The sequence below is a fragment of the Punica granatum genome, chromosome 4 (genome assembly GCF_007655135.1).
Source record: "Punica granatum isolate Tunisia-2019 chromosome 4, ASM765513v2, whole genome shotgun sequence".
In the NCBI taxonomy this organism is placed as follows: Eukaryota; Viridiplantae; Streptophyta; class Magnoliopsida; order Myrtales; family Lythraceae; genus Punica; species Punica granatum.
This window is the reverse complement of record NC_045130.1, coordinates 36,149,969-36,162,390: the sequence shown is the minus strand read 5'-3', so window position 1 is coordinate 36,162,390 and position 12,422 is coordinate 36,149,969. Positions and strand designations below refer to the sequence as shown.

The following is a 12,422-nucleotide window of genomic DNA, read 5'->3' as shown; positions in this document are numbered from 1 at the left end:
CTCAAACTTTTCCTTTAATCATTATCACCCTCAAACTTTCATTTTTTTTCAATTTGGTCCTAAAATTCGAAAAAAGGAGGAGAAGGGGCTAGAGTAGCCAGTCGGCGACCCTGACCCCACCATCGAGGTCACGGACACCCATAAAGAACGCCAAAAACCTAGAAGGTGGGGTTGGGGTTGTCGATTGGTGGCCCCTACTCCCAAATCGACTAGGATTTCAAACTCGAGATCCAAGGCAACCCAGCCCCCCACCTTCATAGTAGCTGGCATCCTCTATGGGTGTAGCGATCTCGGTGGTGTGATCGGGATCGCCGATAGGCGGCCCTAGCCCTAGCCCCTTTCCTTTTTGTTTTGAATTTTAGGACTAAATTGAAAAAAGTTAAAAGTTTGAGAGTGATAACGATTAAAGGAAAAGTTTGAGGACTAAAAGTAATAAAAAACTAACGGTGAGATCTTTTATGTTTCACGAAGTAAATCATAAGGTGTTAGTTATATTTCGAAAAATCACATGGTTCAATTTGTCCCAAACTAAAACTATATGGGGGTTTTTGTACCTTAAAAAAAATGATGATGGTACAAGAGGGTCCCAATTGATGGGGCCCTATGATAAGGTTGAATTTTACAACTAAAGAATGGTGTGGGTATCGAATTGGGCCATGATCGTAAAACAGTCATTAATTAACACTTGCCCAATTATAAGGAGCTGCAACGTTCGACATTAGGCACATATCAAAAAAATAATAATCAACATTAGGCACATAAAATTCGTGAAACCGATAAGCCGAAAGTAGATCAATTAGGGAAGGCTTCGATGATGTAATAAGGAGCGGGGATCTTGATTATGTTGTATCGAGGGAAACCTCCTTCCGCCAGAAGGTTCTTCCACTCCATCTCGGTCCTCTCCTTTCCCCCCGACACGTGCGCGAACATCACCAGATCCATTATGTTGGCAACGTCATCGAACAGCTCGTGACCTTCCGGCTGCAAAACCGCTTCTATTATGATCAACTTCCCCAGTTTTTCCGGCATCGCCTTCTTGCAGTTTTTCAGAATTTTCACGCAATCTTCGTCACCCCAGTCGTGCAATATCCACTGTTGCATGAGTAGCAAATCATTTCCAGCTATTCATTAGATGCATTAACGATGAGAAAATCAATATTAACTACCTTCATGAAGACAGCATCAGCTGCCGGAATGGACTCGAACATGTTCCCGCTGACATGCTCGACTCCCGGGTACGCCGGTGCAGTGGCCACGACATGGGGCAGGTCGAAGTTGATCCCTCGGATGTTGGGGTTTGCCTTTACAGTCGCAGCAATCGCTTCGCCGATCCCACCACCCACGTCCACGAGCGATCCGATGGATGTGAACCCGTCCTTATAAGCCAATACGACTGCCTGCATGACGATCTTGGTGGTACATGCCATTGAATCGTTAAACATCTTGTTGAAGTGAGGGTTCATCGATGCCATCTCCCATAACTCCACCCCGTGTGCCTTCATAAACGGCATTCCTCCTGAGTTAATATAGTTTTAATGAGACCGTAAAATTAAAAGTATGATCATTCTCAGCTATTGGACTGGCCCGACTGGCCGAAAAGGCCACGACTAATTCCTTTTGAAACAAAATAATTTTTGACAATACCTTCTTTAATACATTGAGCGAAGTAATGCCATGGAGCCTGCTGGAGCGGGTGGTTTTGCATGGTGACCATGGGAGCCAGGTTCGACTCTGACTCCGTCACCAGCCACCTTGAAGAGTGAGTAAGCCCGTATAGCGTGCCGCCACTGTCCAATTGTCGATGGACAGCGAATATGTCCCGGCGGACGAGCAACCGCATGATGCGTGCAAGCGAGGGAATATCCGGGGATGAGGATTCGTTGATGGAAGCGGCGATCTGGTCCAACGTAATAGGTCGGCCATGGGAGTGTATGATGTCGGCTATGCCGAGCTCCACAGCGCATTTCAGGGCCATAGAGTCCGCGAATCCGAATAAGTTCTGCCATATGGCTACTTGCCCCCTCAGCATCGCTTCGGTTTCTTTTGCATCCATATTTGGAAACTATAGTTGGAGTGTAGAACAAATGGATTTTGGACAGTACTTTGATACTCGCGGAGAAGAGAGAGCGTGATAAATAGGCAAGAGTGAGATCATGGGAATATGTTATAATTTTTTTTAATCATACACGCTAGACACATTAAAAAAAAAAAAACGAAAGTTGTTTGATTAATAGATACAATTACAAGTCCATACGCATGCGTATCATATTCATGAATTAAATAGTGCACATTAAATTCATAAAATTCATCGCGTTAATCAAAATAATATTATTTTAAATTACACAAGTCATCAGCATAATCTGAAATTGAAAATCAAACTATTCTATTATTTCTTTTATTATTATTATTTTTGAAATCATTTCACAGGTAATATGCTATTAGGGGACGTATGGATTGATGGGAAGTTCGGATTTTTCCCGAGAACTATGCATTTTCAGTTGGACGACTTTCCCATCGTTAATTGTTTAGGGACTTCTTTAAAGATAACCGTGAGGTTCGGGGCCCAAACCATCTGATTTTATAAGTTTGGTCCCACCCCACCTAACTCCTCTGAGAGTGATAGGTTAAGGCGAAAATGCCATAGGAAAACTCACCAGATATAGTTTTAAATGTCAATATAAATTAATAAAATATAGAAATTAATTAACAAGTCCAACCAAGGTTGGGATAATGAATACATTAGGAAAAATTACAGTGAAAGTTCTAAAAATTTATAATTTTTATTGATCGAGTCCTATATATTTTATTTTGGCAAAGTTAGTCCTATAATGTATAGTCCATTATACACTTTTAGACCATATCATAACTGAGCTGTAATGGGAATGACATGACCACTAATACCATTAAATATTTTCCACTTGTTATATATAAAAATAGAAAATGATTTTATAAAACATAAAAAGAATAGGGAAAAAGAAGAAGTCGTCCTGGCCCTTTTTCAGGTTCCGTGCTTCCCGGTGGTGGGGGGCTCGCTGGCTACCCCCATCCCCTTGGATGAGGTCGTCGGCGATCTCTCAAGGTGCCTGTGGCCTTATCCCGGGGGTGGGAGCCGCCCCTTGGACAAATCACCCAGTTTGATGGGTGGCTGGGGTTTTATTATTATTATTATTATTATTATTTTTTGAAATTTGCTCGAAACTGCAGAGGGAGACTGGGAAGGATTAGAGGAAGAAGGTGAATAGGGCAGGAGCTTCTTGGGGAAAGGATGGAGACTATTAAATTTCCATGGGCTTATACAAACTTTGGCCCATTTCCACTTAAAAGCTCAAGCTAATAAGTGGTGCTACCCAAGTCTCATATAAACCCATGTATATACTTTTTTCTTTTTCGATGTGTGATTTATCCAATTTTACTCCTCACCACCCAACCTCACGTGTAACGTGTGGTATATTTCTCATTATTTGCCTACACGAGCCACGTGAACCTTAACTGTCCGCCCTCAAGAACTTACCCTCGAGCCGGTCTCTCATCTCTTCCGGACTCGGGCCTTAACTGCCTCGAGGTGGGCTACTTCTTCCATACTCGGGCGAGGGGGATCAACAACTATGAGCTGGGTTTCTACTTCCGGTCTCAGACTTCACTGGCGTAGTGTGGGCTCCTGCGCATACGCACTCCCAGGATCATTCCCATGGGCTCTGATATCATCTTAAATTCTATCGGGCTTACATGGGCTTGAACTCAACTTTCAACTTAAAAACTCGAGCTGATAAGTTATGAGATCCAATCCCATATAAATCGCTATATTAAGGAGAGAATCAAGGGATATGATATGGAGAAAATCAATTAGGAATATCAAAGAATATTTGATATTTATGATATTGTGTAATTTTTGATAAATTTTCACAATTGTTGAATTCCACCTACTATAAATAAGAGCACGTTCACACCATTTGGTGTGTGTGACATTCTAGCAAATTATCTCTATCTTATATGGTATCACTTAAAAGCTTAAGCTGATAAGTGGTGGTATACAAGTCTTATATAAACCAATGAATTTTGATACATCTTTTCTATGTGGGATTAATATCCTCAACATCCGTCCTCACGTGCAACCTCGAGCCGGGCTCTTCTTTCATGCTCGGGCGAGGGGGGACTGACACGATATTTCTACAATTGTTGAATTCCACCTACTATAAATAAGAGCACGTTCACACCATTTGGTATGTGTGACATTCTAGCAAATTATCTCTATCTTATATGGTATCACTTAAAAGCTCAAGCTGATAAGTGGTGGTATCAAAGTCTTATATAAACCAATGAATTTTGATACATCTTTTCTATGTGGGATTAATATCCTCAACACCCGCCCTCACGTGCAACGTGTAGTCTATTTTTGCCTACACATTGTCACGTGTCCTTAAACACCCGCCCTCAACAATTGATCTCGAGTCGGGCTCTTCTTCCGTGCTCCGGTGAGGGGGGACTAACACGAGGCGCACTTTGGCTGCACTCGACATACTGGACTTGACGTGGTGTAGGTGCGCACACGCGCGTAAGTACGCATACGCGTAACCTAGGCTTTGATATCATATTAAATTTTCATGGGCTTATACAGACCTGAGCCCATTTCCACTTAAAAGCTCAAACTAATAAGTGGTGGTACCCAATGCTCATATAAATCCATGAATATTCTTTTTCTTTTTCGATGTGAGATTTATCCCATTTTACTCCTCAATAGAGATAGTACTTGGTCTCCACTCAGGGACGAGGAAGAAAGGTAAAACCCCAATTCTTGGTGGCGTTGACATCAACTAATGACATCTGCTTCAGACATTGATATAGTTTTACAAGCCAATAGCATGGGATTTTTTTTTTAGCAAAAAACAAAAGCATTAGATTGGCTTGTATGCCTTCACAAAATCAAAGCATTAGATCTGCTATGAGCCAGCAATCTATTCAAGAACTCGAACAATTGCCAAAAATGGACAAGCTAATCCCCCAATTGGGAAAATTCTACACGCAATGAAGAGAACAAAGGGCGCGCTGGTACCCAGATGGGATCTGCAGGGAAAACATAAGCTGAAGCGAAGGATGTGATATTGTATGTGAAAGGGAGGGGAAGTGGGGGCAGCGGCCACGCCGGTGACCACAACCCCCTTAATGAGGTCAACGGCTTCCATTGACATCTTCGGTGACCTCACTAAGAGGGTTGCTAGCCGTGGGTGAGGCCATTAGCCCCTCCCTGCTGAGAGCGCCGCTAGGCTCTCCATCGGGGATCTCCATTAGTTTCTCTATCTCTTTTTTTTTTAATTTTTTTATTCGCCTAAATAATGCCACATTAGAAGAGAGTACCACGTGGAGAATGTCACATCAGCAATTAACGACCGTTATGTTTCACGTTATCGTCCGATACAACTCAGTTACGATTTGGACTGAAACTGTATAACAGATTGTATGTTTTAGGATTGATTTACTCAAAACTAAACATATAAGACTCAATTAACAAAAATCACAAACTTTTAGGACTTTAACTATAATTTTCTCGAATATATTTTTTTGAAGTTTCCTCCAGTATTTCGAAATTATACACGAATTCAAAATTTTATTAGGAGAAACATGCGTTCAACCGCGGAATCAATCCAAGTTACTTGACAATACTTGAAACTTGGAAGTCATCAACACAAATGGTCAGATTCAAGTTCCAACACAATTCACGTGATTAGGAATCTTTCTTAAATTGTTATAATATAGCATTATTTCACTCTTTCTTCGAGACCGAATAAATAAATTAGGTTTTGCTCGAGCTTCCCACCCTATAGTCGATGCTGCTGCAGCAAATATGTAACTTTGCATCTCCACTTGCCAAGTGTCCAGTTCAGTGTGTGTGTATATATATATATTAAGGACAGTCCGAGAATATTGCGGGCCTAAACTAAATTTTATTATTATGAGATTTCAAAAATATTCAATAAAATTAGCTTACTTTTTATTGATATAGTTTTTTTTTACCATTTTAAAAGAGTTCACCTTATGTGATTATTTCAAGTTAATTTTGTTGCTTGAATACCTGTAAAAAAAATGAACGGTTCGTGCTTTTTTATTTAAGTACTTATAATAATAATAAAAAAAGAGCCAACATGATTAAAACAATACTCGTTTTCTAGGAAAAAAAGAAGTTGAATGTCATGGACAAAATAAGAGTTAAAGAGGGTTACTGGCGGAAATAATAAAATTGACTGCCATGAAGGGAACAAGAAATAAAGACAATGGTAGATAAAGAGGAAAATATAGTAAGAAATAAATTTGAGCTGTTCATAGAGATAAACAGAAATAACAAGTGGTCTATCTCGTGCGTTGCACGAATTGATTTTCTTGTATCAATTATCATGTTATTTTAATTGAATGATCAATTTGCTTATTTATAATTACAATCTTTTTCATTATCAAATGCAAATTTGAAACAATAAGAGAAGATGGAATAACTTTTTGAGTAAAATAAGCAATTTTTAATTACAGTTAGAGTACATTGTACGATTCAATAATAATTTTGTAACTAATCATGATGTGCATTGCACATGCTATTTTAATTCTATATGTATATATTTCATATAATATTCAAGCGTAAATGATGTTAAATATAATAAGTTATATATTTTATTAATTTTAATATTTTAATATGATCATCAATTTTGTATATAAATGGTAAATATAATGCTAATAAAATTGAAAGTGTGCAATACAGATTCCTTCATAGATATCACTTGTTAATATTATATGTTTTTTGGCAAAATTTTGAAATTTTCATTTACTTTAATGACTCATTTTGGCTTACTTTGATTCAATAATAATTCTGCAACTAATTGTCCCTTGCATTGAACATGCTTATTTTAATTATATATATTTATTTCGTATAGGATTTAAGCATTTATTATGTCAAATATTCAAAATTATATATACTATTAATTTCAATCTTCAAACATGATTATCAATTTGTATATAAAATGCAAATATTATCTGATAAAATTGGAAGTGTCAAATACAGTTTTAGTCATAAATTTCATTTTTGCTTGCTTTTGATAAAAAAGGTATTGTATTTTTCGTTAGTATTATTTTTATAACTTTGAAATAGTATTTATTTTTAAATGCATTAATCGAAATTATGTTTCAATAACTTTAATGATTCATTTTTGCTTCCTTTTGATAAAACAAGTATTGTACTTTCGTTGGTACTATTTTTATAATTTTGAAATATATAGTACATATATTTTTATAATTTTTTTAAATGCATTAATTGAAATGCATTTATTGCTCTTCAAGTTAAATTTGCTTATATACATAGATAGATTATTATTTTATAATTTTGCAATAGTATTTATCTTTTTATACTTTCTCTGATGCATTAATCAAAATTATGGATTTGTTAACTTTAATGATTCATTTTTGTTTACTTTTGATGAAAAAGATTGTTACATTTTTTGTTATAATTATTTTATAATTTTGAAATAGCATATATCTTTCTATACTTCTTCAAATGTATTGATCAAAATTATGATTTCATTAACTTTAATGATTCGTTTTTATTTGCTTATGATAAAAAAGATATTGTATTTTTTCTTTAGTATTATTTTTATAATTTTGAAATAGTATTTATTTTTTCAAACTTTTTTAAATGTATTAATTGAAGTGCATTTATTGCTTTTTATGTTAATTCTACTAATATATAGATACAAATGAGCAAATGAGCACGTTGTAACCATGTATTAGTAAAATGAGAGAGAATGAGATTTTAAGAATTAAGTTAGGAGAGTTATTATTCGGAGCTTTAATAAATTATGTCGCAATATAATAATTCTAGTGATTATATAATAACATTTTCATTAATTGAAGGGCAATGAATTGAAAAGCCTATTTAGCCTAAGGGGTGGGATTGGGAGGGGAGTTTGGATGGGGAGTGGTGGGGAGGGAAATGAAATTTCTTGTTTGGTTTACATAAGTAAGTGATAGAAAATGATAAGTTATTCCTTCAAATCCCTCATCTTGTTTGGATAAGCTAAATATTAGAAAGGATTGTGAGGGATTATAGTTGTTTTTTGACCAATCCCTCTTAATTACACAATTTTGGTGAATAAGGAGTTTGGAGGGATTTAGTGGGATTAACAATCCCTCCATGTTCCTCCCCCTCTCTTAAAAACTAATACCCAAACATGGGATTTGGCCGCCCTCCCTTTTCCACCCTTCCCAATCCCTCCTAATCCCTCAATCCAAACAATCCCTAACGAGAAGAGACTTTAGAAGCCTTGCCCGGTGCTGGCCCTGGCCCAGAGGTTCCGCTTTTGTTGGACTCGATCCACCGGACACATAGAAACTCCCTTATCTTATTCATACTCATAACTAGAAAAAAAAAATAAAAAAAAAGATGCGCAGACAAATTTTTTTAATAAATTGCATTTGCCCTCTTGGCCAATGGCCCTCGATTGATACTAACTTTTGGGTTTATATAAGGAGAGAATTGAGATGTAGTTGTCTGCAGGACTGCAATGGCCACAGATCCGTAATTGACTTTTCCAAATTTGATAAATGATTCGATTTTTTTTGTGCCGCGTATTATATTGCTTTTTCCCCATGATTGCTAGGGCCGACAATATTTGATACGACACGATTACACGACGCGGACACAACACGGAGTTAAACGGGTTTGGATTGTGTATTTTTGATATTCGGGTTAAACGGGTCCAACCCATTTAGACACGGTTAAAAAATGTGTCTTAGTGGGTTGAATCCGTATAATCCTATTATACCCGATTAAATCTGTTTATTTAACGACGCGGACACGACATGGAGTTAAATGGGTTTGGATGGGATATTTTTAATATTCGGGTTAAACGGGTCCAATCCGTTTAGACACGGTTAAAAAACGTGTCTTAGCGGGTTGAACCCGTATAACCCGATTATACACGATTAAATCTGTTTATTTAACAGTGTTTAATCGTGTTACTGTAATTGTGTAATCTATTAATCCGTTTATCTAATTGAATTTACGAAAATATCCTTAGGTTAACCCTAATTTCGAAATTTCCTTCCTGACTGCAGTAGGCTTGAGCTTCCGCCCCGGTTTCAACTTTCACACGCCCCCTTTCATCCTTCATCTTCACAATCTTCACAAGTCGAAGCCCTCTGCTCAGACTAGCTGACCAGACGAAGACGAACTCGCGAGCTGCGACCCTCGGGCCCTTGACCGCGACCTCGACTCGACCCAACGACCCTCGAGCCGTCGACCTCAAGGTCTCTGCTTCTCTCTGTGCCTCCAAAATCGAAGGAGAAAGTACAGATCTTTCCCCCTTTCCGACCTCAGATCACCTGCCGGCGGCAGGTATCATTCGTCTCTTCCGATCTTCTCTTCCCCCCTCTCCGCCTGCTTGATTTGAGTAAAAGATGGATTTATTTGTTTGTCTTGCTACCCTCTCGAGTTGTGTTGGAATTTATGTGTTAGCGTTGCTCTATCGATCTTGTTGTTTTCTCAACCATTTCGATTTTAGTGCTTGCTTGGTGCTCTTACGGTTAGTTTCTTGGATTTAACCTTCTGCTTAGGCCTGGCAATTCGTGTCGTGTCGTGTTTATACGTGTCGTGTCTAATCGGGTTCGTGTCATCAAAATCTAAACCTGTATACGACACGATTATTAAACGGGTCAGGTTTTGGAAACACGAACACGACCTGTTTATATCCGTGTCAACCCGGACACGACACGTTTAAACCTGTTTATCGAAACGTGTCATAATAGGTACGTGTTCGTATACGACACGATTATAACCGGTTACCCGACACGTTAACACGACCCGTTTATTCGATTAGTCCGGTTACACGGACACGTTAACACGACCCGTTTATCCGATCAACTCGATTATACGAACACGTTAACACGACCCGTTTATTTGACACGTAAACACGACCCGTTTATTCGACACATTAACACGATTACGACCTGTTTATTCCGAACAGAAATTTCTAAAAAGTTAACCATGCTCATTTCATTCATAGAAATGGATTATAATCTAGGAAGTACAAATATCATGATATGTAAGTCTAGTCTTAAAATAGATCACAATAACTTATAATAGCATCATATCATTAATTCTTCCAAAATAGGTAGCATTGTTCAGCTGCTCACGATGAATGAAGTTACCCCAGCTGCTCATTCGGACGAGCTTGTGAAATCTCTGCATTCAGAGTTTGATGAAAGGATGCATCATCCACATAGGGCTGCTGGAATTCTTTCAGGTACGAAACTTGGAACGGTGAGGGAATCAAAGAGATTAAACAACCATTGATCGATGAATCTGGACCACGCACATTCCCGGGTTCACCAACCAGATCAACTACATACTCCCTGTGAAGAAAAACATTTATTAAAAAAACAAAAGAGAACCGCATGAAGTCTCTTCAGAGATAAACTTTTGGCCAACCACAACGAAAGCTACATTCTGTCACCAAACTATCCTGCTCAAACTAATTGCCTCAACTACTTTAATTAAAAAAAAATATCTCTTTGAACGTATTACTGCTTGAAATTTCTGTGCTTGAGATAAACACGGCAGAACAAAAGGTATCATACTACAGTCTAATTATATATGCCAAGTCAGTAGACAACGAAATAAGAAGAAATGATAAATCTTAAAATGTTTACATCCCAACTAAGTACAACAAGCCTAGAAATGATTTCCCATCCTCTGATCTCCAGAACTGATCATCTTAAAGCACGGAGCTAAAACAAGCGAAAGGAAGACAACCACTACAACTCTAGCAGAAGTCATCCTGCAAATGGAAAATAAAGCCAACAGAAACTCTTCCTTCTCGAGCATGACAAAGCCCCTCTCAACGAACTCCAAAAACAATTCTTACCCCTATTCAACGAATAGGGACTAAGGTTCCTATGATTGAGAATGGTTCTCTAAACTATGGATAGAGAAGCAATGACTAAAGACCCACACATTACGAAACCTGAAAAACTCTGAACCAATTTCTGCAAGCGGGCCGAGCTATCCTAGGGCAACAGTGTTCTACTGCAAAGTGCTGTGGAACAGAGATGTCCGGGAGCAGCACAACTGATTTTGCTTCAAGGGAACGGGTCATATGGGAACTGAATATCCTCAATGACCAGATAGTGAAGCGTTAATTAAACTTTTGTATACCAACGATGTAACCCATCCATCCCAACATACATTACCCAGATCAGTACAGCGAGAACCAACAGCAAACACAATTCGCTCCTCGGGTTACTCATATATATCAATTTGGAATTAATTACTTAGTACTAAATCAAATCATGTTTGCGAGTTTCTCCTATTATCATAGCCGGATTTCAAATGTGCAAATGTCCTAACTTTTTTCGACATTACGACAGCAGCGAGTCCGGCTAATGAGCAAAATCCATTCAGCTCAAACCCACGATATGAATCACAGAGAGGCATGGAATTGAGTCCATCGGAATTGAGTCAAAGCAGCAAAATTTGCAGCAATAACGAAAGCTCCAGAGATCCATATGGCTAGCAGAGTTCACAGATCAATGTAAACAGAGAAAGGTAAAATTGCTAACAAAAATCACCTAAGCGGTGAGCACGACGGCGCCACCGGCCTCCTTGATTTTCTTCTCAAGGGTCTTGGACACGAGCTTGGCCTTCACCACAATCGGCTGCTGCTCTGGCAGAATGCCCTTCCCGAGGAAAATGAAGTACCCGAACTGAGTGAAACCAAGAAAAACAGAACGGCGAAGCGGATCGTGGACGCTTGGACGGTGGAGCGGTGGAGGATTCTTCAATTTCTTCTACTGACAGTGGAGCCGTGGAGGGCTTGGAGGCGGAACCAAAGGAGGAAGGGCTTACGGGTTAGGAATTTAGGGTTACAACAGGAAGTCAGGAACGGGAAGGCAAGAATGAAAACACGGCAGGAGGAATTTCAAAATTAGGGTTAGTGGAAGGGTATATTGGTAAATTCAGTTAGATAAACGGGTTAATGGGTTACACGATTAAGTAACACGATTAAACACGTCTAAATAAACAGGTTTAATAATGTCGAATCGGGTTATGCGGGTTCAACCCGTTAAGACACGTTTATTAACCGTGTCTAAACGGGTTGACCCGTTTAGACCGAATATCAAAAAATCTCAACCCGAACCCGTTTAACTTCGTGTCGTATCCATGTCGTGTTATCGTGTCGTGTCAAATATTGCCGGCCCTACTTCTGCTCATTTGTCGTATCTAGGGACATACTCTACGTATAACTAACATGCTGTGTGTTGTTCAATTTTCCCAATCCTCACTGGTTCTGCAATACAACTCACCATATACAAAGTAAAAAGGAAGATGCTTCCACTGACAAATTCTCTTGCCCGCCATCGCTCTTTTCATGGTTGTTCTGGTGACAGAA

The 12,422-nt window shown here is 38.6% G+C and overlaps 1 protein-coding gene across 1 annotated transcript; it reads right to left on the bottom strand.

Moving 5' to 3' along the window:
- Positions 1–657: 657 nt before the first annotated feature.
- Positions 658–2,123, bottom strand: LOC116203079 (xanthohumol 4-O-methyltransferase-like). The gene is made up of 3 exons (XM_031534745.1): positions 1,645–2,123; positions 1,167–1,516; positions 658–1,092 (listed from the first exon to the last, which is right to left on the bottom strand). The coding sequence occupies exons 1-3, from the start codon at positions 2,051–2,053 to the stop codon at positions 793–795; spliced, it is 1,059 nt and encodes a 352-aa protein (XP_031390605.1). The 5' UTR covers positions 2,054–2,123; the 3' UTR covers positions 658–792.
- Between the last annotated feature and the right edge of the window lie 10,299 nt (positions 2,124–12,422).